The sequence below is a fragment of the Dasypus novemcinctus genome, chromosome 31, assembly GCF_030445035.2.
Source record: "Dasypus novemcinctus isolate mDasNov1 chromosome 31, mDasNov1.1.hap2, whole genome shotgun sequence".
Lineage (NCBI taxonomy): Eukaryota > Metazoa > Chordata > Mammalia > Cingulata > Dasypodidae > Dasypus > Dasypus novemcinctus.
This window is the reverse complement of record NC_080703.1, coordinates 19,285,033-19,301,152: the sequence shown is the minus strand read 5'-3', so window position 1 is coordinate 19,301,152 and position 16,120 is coordinate 19,285,033. Positions and strand designations below refer to the sequence as shown.

At 50.3% G+C, this 16,120-nt stretch overlaps 1 protein-coding gene across 2 annotated transcripts in view; it reads left to right on the top strand.

Annotated features, from left to right (window-relative positions):
* ITGA9 (integrin subunit alpha 9) overlaps positions 1-16,120 on the top strand; it is a 391,370-nt gene that overhangs the window by 288,822 nt on the left and 86,428 nt on the right. For both annotated transcript variants that reach the window (XM_058290624.1, XM_004471164.3), the window contains exons 19-20: positions 9,972-10,058; positions 13,163-13,242. In XM_058290624.1, the coding sequence (XP_058146607.1) occupies positions 9,972-10,058; positions 13,163-13,242 (167 nt within the window). The remainder of the gene's footprint in view (positions 1-9,971; positions 10,059-13,162; positions 13,243-16,120) is intronic.

Sequence of the window (16,120 nt, the reverse complement as noted above, 5' to 3'; positions counted from 1 at the left end):
AGCCATTTCTAATCCATTACTGGTTTCCAAAAATCCTATCTTGACTCATTTTAAAACTTTCAAAGCACTTTTCTTCTAAGGGCCGGGAGGACTGTTTGGGAGGAGACGGCATGTGTCCCCCTCTGCTCAGATGATTGCTCCTCACTCCAGCTCCTCCCCTCTGAGGGGTGGAGAGCACTCTCCAAAGTCTGACACTCAGCTTGGGAGGGGGAGATTGGTGTCCCTTAAGCCACAGCCAGATGCCTATTGCCCTAACAGGTGTGTGGTTTACCCGCCCTCCGCGCCACGCGTGTTCCAAAGATAGATCCTCCTTGCTTCGCCTTTTAAAGCCTGGCGGGAACAAACCTGGGACAGCCTGGCCTCGACTTCCAAATGAGGGTTTTGCTGGAGTGTCAACAGCTTGCTTTGAGTGACATCCTTGGCACGCTCCTCCAAAGCCCCCTTGCATGCGGGCGACTCCTGAGGCTCTCAGACTGCTGGGTCACCGCCGCCACCCAGCAGAAGGGCCGTGTGCTCGGCCCAGCCCGCCAGGCCTTCAGCATACTTAGCATCTGTGCTAGGCACCGTCAGCTCGGGGTTCCTTAGAGGCCACTTTGGGACCATCGGTTTCCCAGCTACACAGTCTTCTGGGTGATGCGCCCCATCTGTCATGCTCGATTCCCATGGATTCTTTGGGGACAGGGTGGACACGGGCCTCGTCTTTCTCCGTGGTTGGTATTCTCCACCCTGGCTCCCTCTGATCCACTTTGTACTGCAGATATTTTGAAGATATCTTTGTACTCTCAAAAATACGAAGCAGCTTATACAACTCACCTGCTCTGTGCTTAGAATGAAGCCCAAGCTCCTTCTTATGACCTGCCGGGCTCAGCCCGCCCAGCGCGCCTTCTTCTGCCCTTCACCTTCCACCTCCCTTGGTCGCTTCCTTGGATTCACCTGCCCTTGCCCACTTAGGGGTTTCTCATTCGCTCTCTCTTCTGCCTGGATCACTTCACCCTCGCCCCAGGTTCTTCGTCCTTCTCATCGTGTGGGCTACGACTAAATGTTACCTCCCTGAAGAGGCCGTCCTCATTCACCTACACCAGGTGCAGCGCTGTTTGCTTCCTTCATGGTGCTTCTTAAAATCTGTGATTGTTTTTAAGTAGGTTTGTTGAGATAGAATTCGCATACCGTACAATCGACTCATGTAAAGTGTGCTTTAATTCAATAGTTGGTTAGCGTCATCGCAGAGTTGTACATCCATCACCACGATCTGTTTCAGAACATGTTCTTAAAGATTTCTTTTTATTTATCTCTCCTCCTCCTTATTGTTTGTGCTCACTGTCTGCTCTGTCTGTCTGTTCGTTGCGTGCTCTCTGTGTCTGCTCATTTTCTTTTTAGGAGGCACTGGGAACTGAACCCAGGACCTCCCATGTGGGAGGGAGGCACCCAATTGCTTGAGCCACCTCCACTCCCTGCTTATTGTGTCTCCTTGTTGTGTCATCTCGTTGTGTCAACTCACCACATCAGCTCACTGTCTTGCTTATCCTCTTTAGGAGGCACCAGGAACAGAATCCGGGACCTCCCATGTGGTAGGTGGGCACCCAACTGCTTGAGCCACATCTACTTCCCTGTTTTAGTACATTTTCATTACCCCAAAAAGTAAACCTGTACTCATTGTTGTACCTCCAACTTCCCATCCATTATATGGCTATACCACATTTTGTTAATCCACTTATCAGTTGATGGAACATTTGGGTGGTTTCCATTCTTTGGCTGTTGTGAATGATGCTGCTGTGAACATTTGTGTACAGTTTTTATGTGGACATATGTTTTCATTTTGTTTGCGTATATACCTAGGAGTGAAATTGCTGGATCATGTGGTAACTCTGAGTTTAAATGTTTGAGGAACATTGTTTACCTAAGCAGTTAACCCTCCAGCAATGTACAAGGGTTTCCATCGCTCCACAGCCTCGCCAACACTTGTTATTATCTGTCTTTTTATTATAGTCGTCCCAGTGACTGTGAAGTGGTATCTCATTGTGATTTTCTTTCCAATTTCCCTGGTAAGCAAGGATGCTGAGCATCTCTGTGTGTGCTTATTGACCTTTTGGAGAACTGTCTGTTCAGATCCCTTGCCCAGTTTTAAAATTGGGTTATTTGTCTTTTTATTATTAAGTTGTAAGCGTTCTTTACATATTCTAGATACAAGTGCCTTATAGACATATGATTTGCCAAAATTTTCTCCCATTCTGTGGGCTGTCTTTTCATTTGCTTGAGGCTATTTTTTGAAGCAACAAAATTTTTTATTTTGACAAAGTCCAATTTATCTGCTTTTTATTTTGCCGCTTCTGTAGTTATTTTGAATTTCCTTTTTAATTCTTTTTGCATTTTTGCCACATCCCTCATGGACGACACATGCTGTAAAGGCAGGGGCCTTGCTCCCGGGTGCAGCCCGAGCACAGGAGCAGGGCCTGACATGGGGGAGGCAGTCAGTGACTATTACCTGAATGAGGGTGCGAGTAGACAGGTGGCTGCTGCCTTGGCTCACAAAGCAGCCTTCTGGCTGTGCCTTGCCTTGCCTCCTGGACCTCCGGCCCTGCTAATCGAGTACCACACTGCATAGTGCAGCCACCGCTCGTTGCACATTAGCACATCAGTTTTCCGCGTCCAGTGTCCTCTGATGAGCAGGGGATGGAAGTTTTCCCTCACAGGTGGACTTCCTCCTCGTAGCGTGTTGTTCAGAAGCTGGCTTCCCAGCAAGCAGCAGGAGGCAAAAGATTCTCAGCAGCTGGCACCTGCAATAGTTGTCTTGGGAACTGAAGTCTCCAATATCCGAGGTGTGCAAACAATCAGGTCCTTGCCCCATGCCCGTGTGGATTCAGAGCATCCTGTTGCCTTCTATGGGGAGATGCACGGGCGGATTGGGCTGGGAGAAGGTAGTTAACGTTTCGGGAGACCGTGCAGGAGAGCAGTTATGAACACAGGCATTGGGGAGGGGTCAAGCCAGCTGGAATCCTGCCTCCACCATTTGCTGGCTGTGAGTTAAGCTCTTTATATTCCAGTTTCCTCCTTGTATGATGGAACAAGAAGAGAAGCTACCCCACAGAGTTCTTAGGTAATGGATTTTAAATAGTCATCCGTGGGTAGGGGCCATCCACGTGCCCCGTACGTCACCCCTAGCAGCCCTGGCAGTCGAGCCACAGTCCTGTCAGGGAGGTGTTATTTCTTCATTTTACAGATGAGAAAAGGGAGGCTGGTAGAGAAGACACTTGATTTACCTGGGGACGCACAGCTGTCACATATCTGAGCCAATAATCAGAGTAGGGACACCAGTGCCCAAGCCTGGGTGCTTTAAATGCTACAAAGCCACAGAGTTTTCGTCTTGGGTAGGAATTTCATGGGCCTGTCCCAGAGGATTTCCCTCTGGGAATAGGATGTATTGTTTTTTTATTCTGGAGACGCTCAAGCAGACTCATCATTGTGGGGCCAAGAAAGTATTTTCTGGAAATAAAGTCTCTTCTTGTTAACTCATTGCGCCAGGTAATCGGAAGCTCCTGCTCACCTTTAACTCCTCAGGAAGTTAGAGAATTTGGGATAAGATGCTCCCCAAATCTACCTGAATTATATATTGAATTAACTTGGGAAAGATGGAAGGGGGCCTTAGATGAGCAGCCAACAAACAGCATTTTCTCTCTATTACTAACATAGGAGATCACTCAGTATCAAGCAGAGCCGAGTCCCAATTAATCCATTAGGCTTATGCTAAATGCCCACAAAGTCTCAGGCCTTGAAGCTGCGGTTCTCACATTTGACTGTATTTCCCCCATACCGTGCTGCTGCTCAGCCTAAGGCAGTTCTCCCTGAGCCGAGGGTCATCTTCAGTTTGGCAAGTGCATGTGGGAGCCAGAAGAAGGGCAGTCAAACATCCGGCTCAGCCCGGTGCTGAGCTGGACCTCGCAGATTTTCTGCTCCCCAAGAACTCTCCGTTGCTGGTCAGGTAGAACACTGCTTCAGAATCAAATTGCATGCCTCGTGCGGCGGGGAGGAAGGAGCCTCAAGGTCCCAGAGGCACGGGAAGGTCATTACCTGCCTCTTCCTGCAACCAGCACATGTTCCAGGCAGGGCTGGGGCGGGCTGCGCCAGATGAGCTCCCAGGGCCGGGGGACGTCTGGAAAAGACACGGGTTTTGCCAAGGCAAGCACTCCCGTGCCAGGCGGACCAGATTTCTTCTTGTCGTCCCTCCATCTGAATCCCCCACGAGCCAAAAGGCATTCATTTAATAAATGCAAACTCAGTCGCTACCAAGTGCCAGGATGGGGGGCCAGGCCCTGGGAATCCAGAGGTGAATGTGTGCAGACCAGATGTGCTGTTCATCATTTTGGTTAAAAACAAAACAAAACAACTGATATGCTCCTGATCCTGAGAGTAATGTGTGCTGGTGAAAACTGTAGAAAATCCAGACCGACTCGCTCACAATCTCCAGGGAGAAACCCCGATATTTATAGGATCGGCGGTCCTTGTTAGCCAAGGAAAATCGAGACTGGGGAAATGGTTCCAAATTTCATAGTAAAAAGGTTTTCAAACATTTTGATTTGGGACTTTACTAGAGAAATGAAACTAAAAATGATGAAAACAAGTTCATTTTAACCTACGTTAAACAGAACTTAAGTTATAATTATATTGTCAATGGTGTCTTAGACCTAAGGCAGAAACTTATTTGCTGTACTAGCATCTTTAAAATAATACTGCACACATTTCTGTTGATTTCATCTCTTGATCTTTTTTTTTAACTTAAATCCTTATCTTCTGAAGCATCTTAATGTGTTATCCTTGATAAGTTTTACTTCTTCAACAATTAATTGCTCTAACTCGGCCAAATCTGGATTTTCTGGTGGCTTTGCAGTGATTCACGCAGTTTCCCAACATCACCTTCATTGATTCCACAAAAGTCTGCATCTTTTGCAGTGAGGTGTATGTTTCACTCTGCATTGAATTTGTATTTGAAGTGGATAATCAGATGTCTACACTGCCTGGCAATCAGGGACTGTGGATAGATAGTTTGTTCCCTTGTCCACTTTCTCAGCCAGCTGAGAGGCTAATAATCATAGGCCTTGAAAAAATGCTCAAGTTAAATGCTCTAAGCCAAAGTCAGGGTAAGCGAGGACTGGCACATGGAAGGAACCAAAGGAAAAGAGAAGTGTGGCTCCTGGGGTTCTTCCCAGGGATCTCGTGCTGGGTGCCGTGTGCCCGGCAGAGGAGGTAGTAACTCTCACCAAGGCACTCTCCATGCACGTGCAGCCCAGAGCCGGCGTCAGCTTCGTGTGGCCGCATCTCCCCAGAGATCATTTTCTAAAGCTTCTCTGGGTCTTGCTGTGACTACCTGACTACCAAGGGAGTACCTGGCTCCAGAATGACCCTGGTTACGCCCTGGGCACGGTTTGAAACCTGGAGAACAGAGGAGGGGCTGACATTGCTTTGTGGTTTTAGGCCAAATTACCTGTGATGGGGAGAGCTCTGCAGGTTTTATGAACCGGGGTTGGGGAAGTTTTCTCTTCCTTATTATGGACTTCGACAAGATTTATTAGCACATGCATGTCCCCCTGGCTCCCCTCCCTTCGCCTCTCCCCACGTGGCAGCAAATGCCCAGCAGCTTCCGGGGCTTGCAATGCTGGGAGCCTCAGCTGTAAAGAGTGGGTCTTAGGTCAGGCTCCCCAGAACCAGAGCCTCAGATGGGAATTCTGACAGAGGTGGTTTGTTGGAGAAATTACTCTTGGAAAGATGGGAGTGGGGGAGCAGGATAGGGCAGAGGGGCACGTGAAGTGAGAACGGAGTCTCAGCCGGGAGCTCTGGAGCACGCACTGTTCTTCAGAGCTTCCCACCTTGCGGCAAGGAGGGTGACCTCTAGTGCTCATGTCACTCACTGGCTGCAGATGGCGGAGGCGGGGTGGGGCGTTGTAAACTCTCGGGGTAGGGGCTCCCGTCGGCTGGGAGCTGGGTGGCACCACCGCCATCCACACAGGAACTTGTAGCATTTGCCAGAGCCCATTCTGATGGCCCTTTTGACCTCCTTGGGATGTGGCTACTTCAGTTCAGTTGTGGCCCGATGGCACCAGGATGGGTCTTAACCCAGTTCCTGGAGTCCTTTAGAAGCAGATTGAAATTCAGACAGAAAGAGAGAGAGCCAAAGGAAGCAAGAACTGAAGGTCAGCGGAACCGGGAAGAGAAGGGAGAGGCCAGGAAAGGCCGCCATGTGTGTTGCCATGTGACAGAGGCGCCCGGGACCAAGGATTGCTGGCCGCCGGCCCCAGAAGGCCAGTCTTCAGGAAGAACACATCGCCTCGATTTGGAGTTTTTCCTAGACTCAAAACTGTGAGCTAGTAAATTCCCAGTGCTTAAGGCAACCCGTTCGATGGGATTTGCTTGAGCAGCCAAGGAAACTCAAAACCTCTGGAAACTCAAAACCTCTGGGCCGCGGTGGTGCTGGTTGACCGGCAGCAGGGGTGGTCTGTGCACTTCCTTTCAGCACACCTTCCAGGAGCGCACGAGGCGTGAGCTGAAGCGTAGCCCTCTCATTCCGTGACATGGTGTTCACTCTTTCTGCTTATCCCTACTGATATCCAACCACAATTTGGAAATTTTTATTAACTGAGTAGAGTGGAAGAAAGATTTGGAACAATGATGGAAGAATGGATTTAAATGTTACTTTCAAGCATTTCAGAATTAACGGGAAAAAAAATAAGGCAATTCTGTAGTCCTTCAATAATCAAAAGGAGTGTTAGTGCAAAGCTAAGTAAACCGAGGTCACCTCAAGTTCCAGAGTACGGGTTTGAGGCCTGAGTCTTTCCTTAGAAGGACTTAAGAAGTCCTTGCGGTGATAAATCTTTGCTTCAAGAATTGGTGGGCCTTTGACTTAAACTGAAAACCTCTCTCCTGATTAAAAGGAAAGCCAGTGAGGCAGTGAGCATAAGAAAAGGGTCCAGGACTGGGTTGGGTGATGATACCATGTATAGATACATATATGTATGTATACATGTATGTGTGTGTGTGTGTGTGTGTGTGTGTGTGGGTATGTGTACATCTGCATGTATATTATTTTTTTAAAGATTTATTTATTTCCCCTCCCCCCCCATTGACTGTTCTCTGTGCCTATTTGCTGCATCTCTTTTGTCCGCTTCTGTTGTTGTCAGTGGCATGGGAATCTGTGTTTCTTCTTTTTGTTGCATCATCTTGTTGTGTCAGCTCTCCGTGTGTGCGGCACCATTCCTGGGCAGGCTGCACTTTCTTTCACGCTGGGCGGCTCTCCTTACGGGGCGCACTCCTTGCACATGGGGCTCCCCTACGCAGGGGACACCCCTGCGTGGCACAGCACTCCTTGTGCGCATCAGCACTGCGCATGGGCCAGCTCCACACGGGTCAGGGAGGCCCGGGGTTTGAACCGCGGACCTCCCATGTGGTAGATGGATACCCTAACCACTGGGCCAAGTATGCCGCCCATATGCATGTGTATATGTATGTTTATCTGTGTGTGTGTGTGTGTGTGCTGAAACACTCTGGAGAGTAATTCCACCTGGTCAGGCAGGAACCAGGACTGTCCCAGGGAAACTGAAAGTTAAAGTCACCTAACTTGGGCTTGCTGCTTCTGATCCCCGAGAGCTGATCAGCTGGGATTCGGAGTAGCTCCTTCTCGAAGCCACCTGTGAATCAACAGTATCAACTGCTGCGACGTGCAAGTCTTGAGCAGCATTGAGAACTTATTCTTGGGCCTTCCCTGTGGAACTTGCCACCACGTGTCCTCTGGGTCCCAGGAGCAGCCCCTCACGCGCGCCGTCCCCCTCCCCGGTGAGGTCTGGTGCCGTCCTGGGAGGTCTCCCCGTCTTGTGCTGTGAGCTCCTCACGGACAGGGACCTGTGCCCTCGGCACTGAGCCTGCTGTGTGGCATGACCCACGCTAGCCCGTGGACGCTTGTGGAACGGGTCCCTTCCGACTCCCGTGCCATTTCCACGGGTGTACGTAACTTTACCACTCGTGAGTGTCGGGGGCAGAGTGGACGCGCCTTGGCTCCTTCTTGGAGGGGGAGGAGCAGAAGGGCGTTCCGGAGAGTGCACGCAGCTTAAGCAAGGGTCTGGAAAGGATACCAGGCAAAGGGTGTCGGTAGAACGTAACGTGTGTGCTGGGGGCTGGGGCTGAGGGTGGCAAGGGCAGAAGCAGAAAATGATGGGACAAAGGAAGACCAGGACTAGGAGTGTGAACTTTATTCTGTTTGCAGTGGGGAGAGGCTGGTTTTAAGAAAGTTCCTCAGGCAGCCTGTAGAACTGACCGAAGGAAAGAAAGTTCATATCAGTGACTCTCCAACATCGTTGCGCAGCAGAATCATTTATGGAAAAGGCTCTTCCCAGGCCTATACCTTCTGAATCTAATTCCAGACACCTGAAGTGGAGCCCAAGACTCTGCCTATTTAAATGGGCTCCTGAGGTGGTGCTAATGCCAGTGGGCCCAGGTCTCAAATCAGCACCCAGATCAAGAGTCGGAATCTTGCCCCAGCACCCCAGGAGCTCCCCGCCACTCACTGCCTCTCCAGGAACTATCTTGACCTCTAATCCCATAGACTAATTATTCCTCTTTTTGTCATTTCTATTTTGTGTGTGTTTGATAATGTTCGTGATATATTAGTATAGCCATATGTATCTGTAATTTATAACTAAATAGATATACTGCGATGAGTGCTCACATTTTTTTTACTGATTGGATGCACAATAAACTTTTCATTCCACTTGTCTGGAGGAATGGATATGTTGGCCTGAGCCGAGGGGCAGGTCTTGGGAATCGGAGGACGGAGGGCTGGAGTCCACACGAGCTGGCTCTGTCGGGCTGCCATCTTGCCCCCAGTTGGGGCATTCCCTCTAGAAGCTCTGGCGGAGGGGAGAAGGAGGCAGGTGTAGTTAGCAGTTGTAAATGGTGTGTCCTGTGGAAAAACACCAGCTCCCAGCAGCTTCTCCCTCCAGGTTCCCTCATACCCTGTGTGCAGCACTTAGCCTAGGCCAGCTATGCCCAGAAACCTCTCCCCAGCCCTCCCCCACCCTCAGAAGACTTGCGCGTGGGCAGCTCTGCCCAGGTTCCTTCAGGCTATCAAAAGAAAACCTCTTCCCCTTGGTGTTTTTTTCCTCGAGTTTGTCTTTCCTAACCTAGTGAGATCTTGACAGGCAGGATCAGAATGTTTGCATAGGAGAGAGGGGCCAGGAGGGGGATTTGGCTCAAGCAGTTGAGTGCCCACCTAACACACGGAGGGTCCCAGGTTCAGTTCCCGGCGCCTCCCAAAGACAAGCGAGACAGCGAGCTGATGCAACAGGCTGGCGCAGCGAGCTGACACGAGATGGCACCAAGTAGGAGACACCACGAGGAAACACAATGAGAGACTCAACAAGCAGGAGCAGGGGGGGCTCAAGCGATTCAGCGCCTGCCTCTCACAGGGGATGGTCCTGGGTTCAATTCCCAGTGCCTCCTAAAAAGAACAGGAGCGCACAACGAACAGACACAGAGAGCAGACAGCAGGCGCAAACAATAGTGGGGGAGGGGGATAAATAAATAAAATAAATCTTTAAATTTTTTTCTTTTTAAAGAGAGAACAGGGCTAGAAATACTGCTTGCATGCCTTTTAAGTCAAGCCTTAGGAGGCTTCCAGCTCTCACATGGTCTAGCCACATTCACCGGGAGAGCACTGGAATCCAGAGCCAGAGTACTCGTAAAGAGTAAAGCGTGATTTTGCCGAGCCGTGTCCTGTGCTGGGAGCCCATGGAGGGGGCGGTCAGCCAGAGGAGGCCTGGGCACGGAGGCTGGCCAGAGAACCCCTTCCCCTCCCAGCCCTCGGGCTGTGACCCGAGAACCACCCTACACCAGGCTGCGTCTGCCACAGCCGCCGTGTGCCCCGCTGTGGCCACTTCGGCACGCCTGTGTCCCCTGCCGTCTGCCCATCTCTTGGTGCCTTTCTCTTTCAGGAGGAGATGGGCATTTCCTGTGAGCTCCTGGAGTCGGACTTCCTCAAATGCAGCGTGGGGTTTCCTTTCATGAGGTCGAAGTCGAAGGTAAGGGGCAGCAACGGGGCGCCCTTCCCATCAGCCGCAGCCCCCCCCAAAGTTCTCTCCACATCCGTACAGCTGGGGGGCCACGGAAACCTACCTGTCCATGGCAGTATACCCCAGAGGACACTCCAGAGGGGCCGTGGCCACCTGGGCCCTCTCTTCAGTCCCCGTGGCAGACCCCAAATACGAGAGCTCCTCCGTGGCCTTCGCCCTTTGGCAAGCAGTATCCGAGGTGGTTTCCAGGCCACTTCCAGTCCCCAAGGCAACATAGGAAAAAAAAAAACATGGTTAGGGACCCCCAGTCCCTTTTCCATCACTATTCTGGGCACTCAAAATTTTCTGAAGACTCTCGAAACATAAATAATTGTATTCAGCTTCACTAAAAAAGAAGAAATTAAAAGAAATTGCAGTCCCTTTAGTGTCTATAAGGAGCCAGATGTTCTAAAATTCAAACAATAATATAATAACGGTATATCCAGACATTTATGGGGCATTCTGGTATGTGCCAACAGTATAGGGAGATGCAGGGAAACCTAGAAGATGTGATCTTTGGAGACAAAGCTAAAATCTAAAGGACCAGGTCTGCTTTTTGAAATGAAAGCTACTTTCCCTGCTATGAGTTGAAGGAAATTTCATACTCTTTTGTCTACTTTTTCCTCCTTAAAAATGAAAGCTTAATCCTTCTCTCTCCTGTCTGTGTCATAGAGTCAGATCACTTTCATCTCGAGGGCTTTTCGGTCCTGGTATGTAATAGCTATTTTGTGAACCAATTGTGAGAATGTTCTAGTGTGAAAGAAATCATCTTTCTTGGTCCCACTGGATGGACCTGCTCCAAACTACGGCGGCTGTCGTGTCCAAGATTCCTCAGCCTTTTCCTGGATTCGTTCCTGGCCCTGTCCACATTCATCCTTCTGCCCTGGGAGAAGGGAAACCCCAAGAGCGGCTGCCCTCAGAAAACAGGTTACAAATAGCTGACAGAGTAGAGGCCAAGTCCTTTAAAGTCCGGGGAGGTGGGAGACGGAGGAGAGGGCTGAGCCCTGGACCTCATGGCCCTACCACGTACACATTTAATTGAAATACTTTGAGTAACAGAAAAGAGGCTTAACTGAAAACGCTTCACAGTCGCCATTTCACCGCAAAGAACAACCTACATCACAAATCGAACCTAAAATGCCCTGCTCGCTCTAGTGGGGTGTTAAATTTTATCTAAATTCATTAACTCTCAAAATAGCCAAAGTCAGCAGAAGTATATATGTCAGGGGAGGCCCTTTGCACCCATCCATCAATTTATTTTTCCTGCCAGGTGACACCACTACCTTCCTCGCCCGTAGAGATATTAAGACCTCCAGTTAGACTCAACCCAGGATGGGGTGATTCCCTGGAGAAAACCCGGCAAGTTTCCTGGCAGGGGCAGGAGTTTCCTCTCTCCACACACAGCCTGGCTTGCTTTCCCCTGCTCTTGGCCTCCGGGGTCTCGGTCTCCAGACCCCCCGCCAAGCCTCATGCCTGGTCTTGCCACACACTTTGGTTGGCATTAGGTTTCTCTCTCTCGTGGCCAGCCTGCCCGGTTTCTGACCTTCTCTTCTCACAGCCTCTGTCTCTGGTTTTGGCTTCTCGCCCTTATATTTCACTTCTCACCTCACTTTGATCTTTAGTATATTCGACTCAGACGTCCTGCCCAAGTTCTGACTCTTTGCTGGGACAAGACCCTTGACTCTCTCTTCCTTTGCATCCTCCCACCTGCTTCCTGCTCCATCTCCATGCCCTCACTGAAGGCTGACAAGTCCCTCTGCAAAAGAAATTTCTGGCTAGAAAGGATTTCCAAAGTCCACTGTAGATGGTTCGTTACTTTCAATTCGGCAGAATTCAGTGTTGCAGAAGTAGACCATTGCCTAGAATGAGTCATAACGGAATTCAAATATTTAGCTATGAAGTAAGTCCTAGGCTCTGGAGCTTGATGGAATTTAAGAATCAGTTCATCCAACCCCCTTTCCTCAGCTGCACAGAGGGCCAGTGTCTTGGCCGAGATCACGAGATTGGTTTGTGGTAGACCCTCGTTGGGTTAAGCCCTAAGGAAGGGTCCCTCCCACATCTCACTGCCCCCCGCCCCAGCACATGTCATATTTCATCAGCCTGGTGAAAGCTGTTTGTTCAGAGCAGTGTCCCCCAAGTTCACCGCTGGGAGCACCTGAGACGATGGGGGCTCGTGAGGTTTCTGGAGGTGATACATGGCCACAGAACTCAACGACATTGACCCTGACACCGAGAAAGTCCATCTCTCAGCTCTCTTTCTATCCTAACCATGTGCAGTCTCCAGCACTGTTAGCATGTCCTCAACGCACCCTAGAATCTTTAATCTCCCTTTTTAACAAAGGTAGAGTGGCCCTCATGCCCCGAGCCCTCAGCAGCAACAGATTCCAATGTGGCTTTGTCTTCGTTGTATTCATTTTCTGACAACCTTCTCTTTATGGCAAGTGATGCTGGGTTCCCATCCATGGTGGTGATATGAAATTTCCTTTAAAAGCAATCTCTGGGAGCAGATGTGGCTCAAGCAGTTGGGTGCCTTCCTCCCACATGGGAGATCCCGGCTTCTGTTCCCAATACCTTCTTAAAAACAAAACAATACCAAAACAGACAACGAACAGAAAAACCAACTCAGGGGACCTGATGTGCTTAGTGGTCGAGCGCCAGCTTCCCACGTATGAGGTCTTGGGTTTAATCCTCAGCCCCACTACCTCAAAAAAAAAAAAAATCTGTAAAGACCAAGTAAATAAAAATAAAAACTGAATAATATCACCTGTGATACGAGGTGCAGATGTGCCAAAAATTGGGAAGGTGATATGTGAGTGGAATTTAGGAAGCCCTAATTTAAAGAACAAATGCCTCGCTCCCTAAGGAGAACCTCCTTGCTGGAAAGGACAGAGTATACTCTGGGCTTGGTTTTACTGCGAAAGCTGTGCTCTGGCCTGGCAGAAGGATACACAGGAAACATAAAGCCTGTACTGCAAGTGAGCTTCCAGAGGCAAGAAACTGCAGAAGACTGTAGCAAACACAAATTAAGTCAGAAGAGCCTGCTGATGCCAACTTTCACTTTCTCCTTCCTTTAGTATGAATTCAGTGTGATCTTTGATACGAGCCACCTGTCGGGGGAAGAGGACGTCCTGAGATTCAACATTACTGCTCAGAGGTAAGGGGGATGTTTGTAAGACACAAGATCTGGGGGACCAGGGTAGGGGATGCCATGGCCATGCTTTGATGAGCCCCGAGATGCTGAGAAGGAAGAAAAAGGCTATTCAGCGATGACGCCCTGGCCCGGTGGGTGGCATGGAAGTTGTCTTCTTCTGCCTGCGTAAGTCACTTCTTCAGATCTGCTGGGAGGGACTGGGAACCGTCCAGTTGTCCTGCCTCGGAGGAGGGAGAGGAGCAGGGGGGAAGATTCTTACCCAAGTGCACACCACTGTTTGGCTCCTGCTTTGCAGTGCGTTGTCCAGATCGGACGTAGGTCCTCGGTGGTGGTCAGGGAGATCGGTTGCATCTCAGGGACGTGCGGTGCATCCCCCGATGGATGGGGAGAGGGTGCCTGCAGCCCGAGGGCCCCTCCGGGCCTGTTGGCAGAGGCTCCTCTGCAGAGGCGTGTCCTGGAGGCAGGGTGGCTGGATAACCAGGGGAGGGGACAGCACGGCAAGGATGGCTCCCTGCAGGAGAGCACGCCTGCCCATCTCCAGTTTGGCTGCCAGTGCCTGGGAGGGGAGTGATGAGGTGCCTTCCCATGCCAGAATCCGCGAGCGCCTAGGTGGTATTTGCCTGGCAGCTGGGATGGGGGAGAGGCATTTGAACAGGAAGATATCTTTGATCAGGATGGTCCAGGGTTAGCCAAGGTAACCTTTTTATTTAAATTTTGTTTGGAAATAACTTCAAACTTAGCACATACATTGCAGAATCGTGCAAGGAACTTCCCATATATCCTTTACCCCAGTTCACCCAATGTCAACATTTTACCCCATTGGTTTTATCATTCTCTTTCTAGATACAGTATTTTTCTTAACTATCAGAAAGTTGCAAACATCGTGCCCTTTTACCCATAAATACCTCACTATGCATTTCCTAAGAATGAAGCCCTTCCCCTGTATAACCACAGTATCAAATTCAGAAGATTTAACACTAATACAATACTATTATCTAATCTGCAGTCCATGTTCTGATTTTGCTAATTGTCCCAACAGTCTTTTTTTTTTAAGATTTATTTTTATTTATTTCTCTCCCCTCCTCCCTGTTGTCTGCTCTCTGTGTCCATTCACTGTGTGCTCTTCTGTGTCTGCTCGCATTCTTGTCAGTGGCACCCAGAATCTGTGTCTCATTTTTGTTGCATCATCTTGCTGCATCAGCTCTGTGTGTGTGTGGCACCATTCCTGGGCAGGTTGTACTTTCTTTCACATTGGGCGGCTCTCCTTACGGGGCACACTCCTTGCATGTGGGGCTCCCCTACGCAGGGGACACCCCTGCGTGGCAGGGCACTCCTTGCACGCATCAGCACTGCGCGTGGGCCAGCTGCACACGGGTCAAGGAGACCCGGGGTTTGAACTGCAGACCTCCCATGTGGTAGACGGACGCCCTATCCACTGGGCCAAGTCCACTTCCCAACAGTGTCTTTGTAGCTACTTTTCTTCTGGTGCAGGATCCAATCCAGGTCCATGCACTGCATTTAGTTACCGTGTCTCTCTAGCCGGCTTTCACCTCCAAACCAACCTTTTATGCTTAGAGACCTAAATTCATCCCAGAAGTGGTCAGGAGCCTGGAACCAACATCCTGAAGGCCAGGGTCAAGGCAAGATGCGCCAATAAGGGTGACTCCAAGCTCAGGGACTGTGTGGCTAACAGAGGCTGGGGGAGCGGAAGGCTGGAAACGGGGCGAGCAAGCAGTGAGACCAGGCACCAATCACAGCAAGGCACGGCCTGAGCCCCAGGGGGCACGTGGTCCAGAGCCTGAAGACCTACAGGACCTGGGGCACAGAGAGAGGCACAAGAGGGAGCTTTGTGAAACTGCGGCCTCCCGCCCACGTGGGCACCTTTGAAACGAGGAGGCTCATCTCTTCCTGCAGGGAAGACAGTGTATCAGAAACTGAGAAAGAGCTCCTAGTTCCACTCCTCCAGGCCACAGAGGAGGACTTTCCAGACGTGTCAGATGAGCCTCGTGGCCTCATCCAGCCCAGAGACAACATGCTGTGCAAGGAAACAGAGGTGCTGCTCGTGGGATGCCCAGACTGAACTCGGTATTGCACGTTGAACTGTTCCTCTCAACTCCACGTGCGTTCATCAAGGGGCTGCCAAGCCGAGGCCAAGAGGGATCAGCGATGGGTGAGACAGAGGCCACCCCAAGGCTTCAGACAAGAAACCGAGGCTGACACACCGTGTACCAGAGTGCCAAGGCAGGCCAGGCTCGCTGCTTTCATTCATCCCACAGGCGTTTGTTGGAGCCCTTACCGCAGGCCAGATAGCTGGGCACTAGGAGACACAGTGCTTGACTAAAGCAGACAAGTCCCTGCCCTCGTGGGACTAGCGTGCTAGTGACAGGTAATGAACACATGGGGAACGGGAACGGGTAATGCCGGGGGAGACGGAAGGGGAAGTGACTCGTCAGCAAGCACTGCACGCTCACTGACCACCACCAAGCAGCTCGGAATAACTCCAGGGCAGTCCTGTACGTCCTCAGGTCATGCGCCGGTGAGACAAGGTCCCACCTCCACTCCAAGTCCCCAAGCCCAGTCGCAAATCCGTCATCAAAGGGCCTTGGCGCTGAAATAAAACTCTGAACCTGATGGCAAGCAAAGGCCTCCTGCCCTCTGCCGGTATAAGCTGCGGCTGAAAGTCTGCCTCATGGAAATGACCTTGCTTCCTTCCAGCAGAGCTTCTCCTGGTCCCCCCACATTTGCCTGAGAGCAGTTTCTGACGCCTCCAGGCCCACATCAGGGTTGTGAGAAGGAGTGAGTGAAACAGGAAAGGTCTGACTTTTAAAAAAATACATATATTTTTAAAAGAAACTTGGATTACATAAACGTTACATAAAAA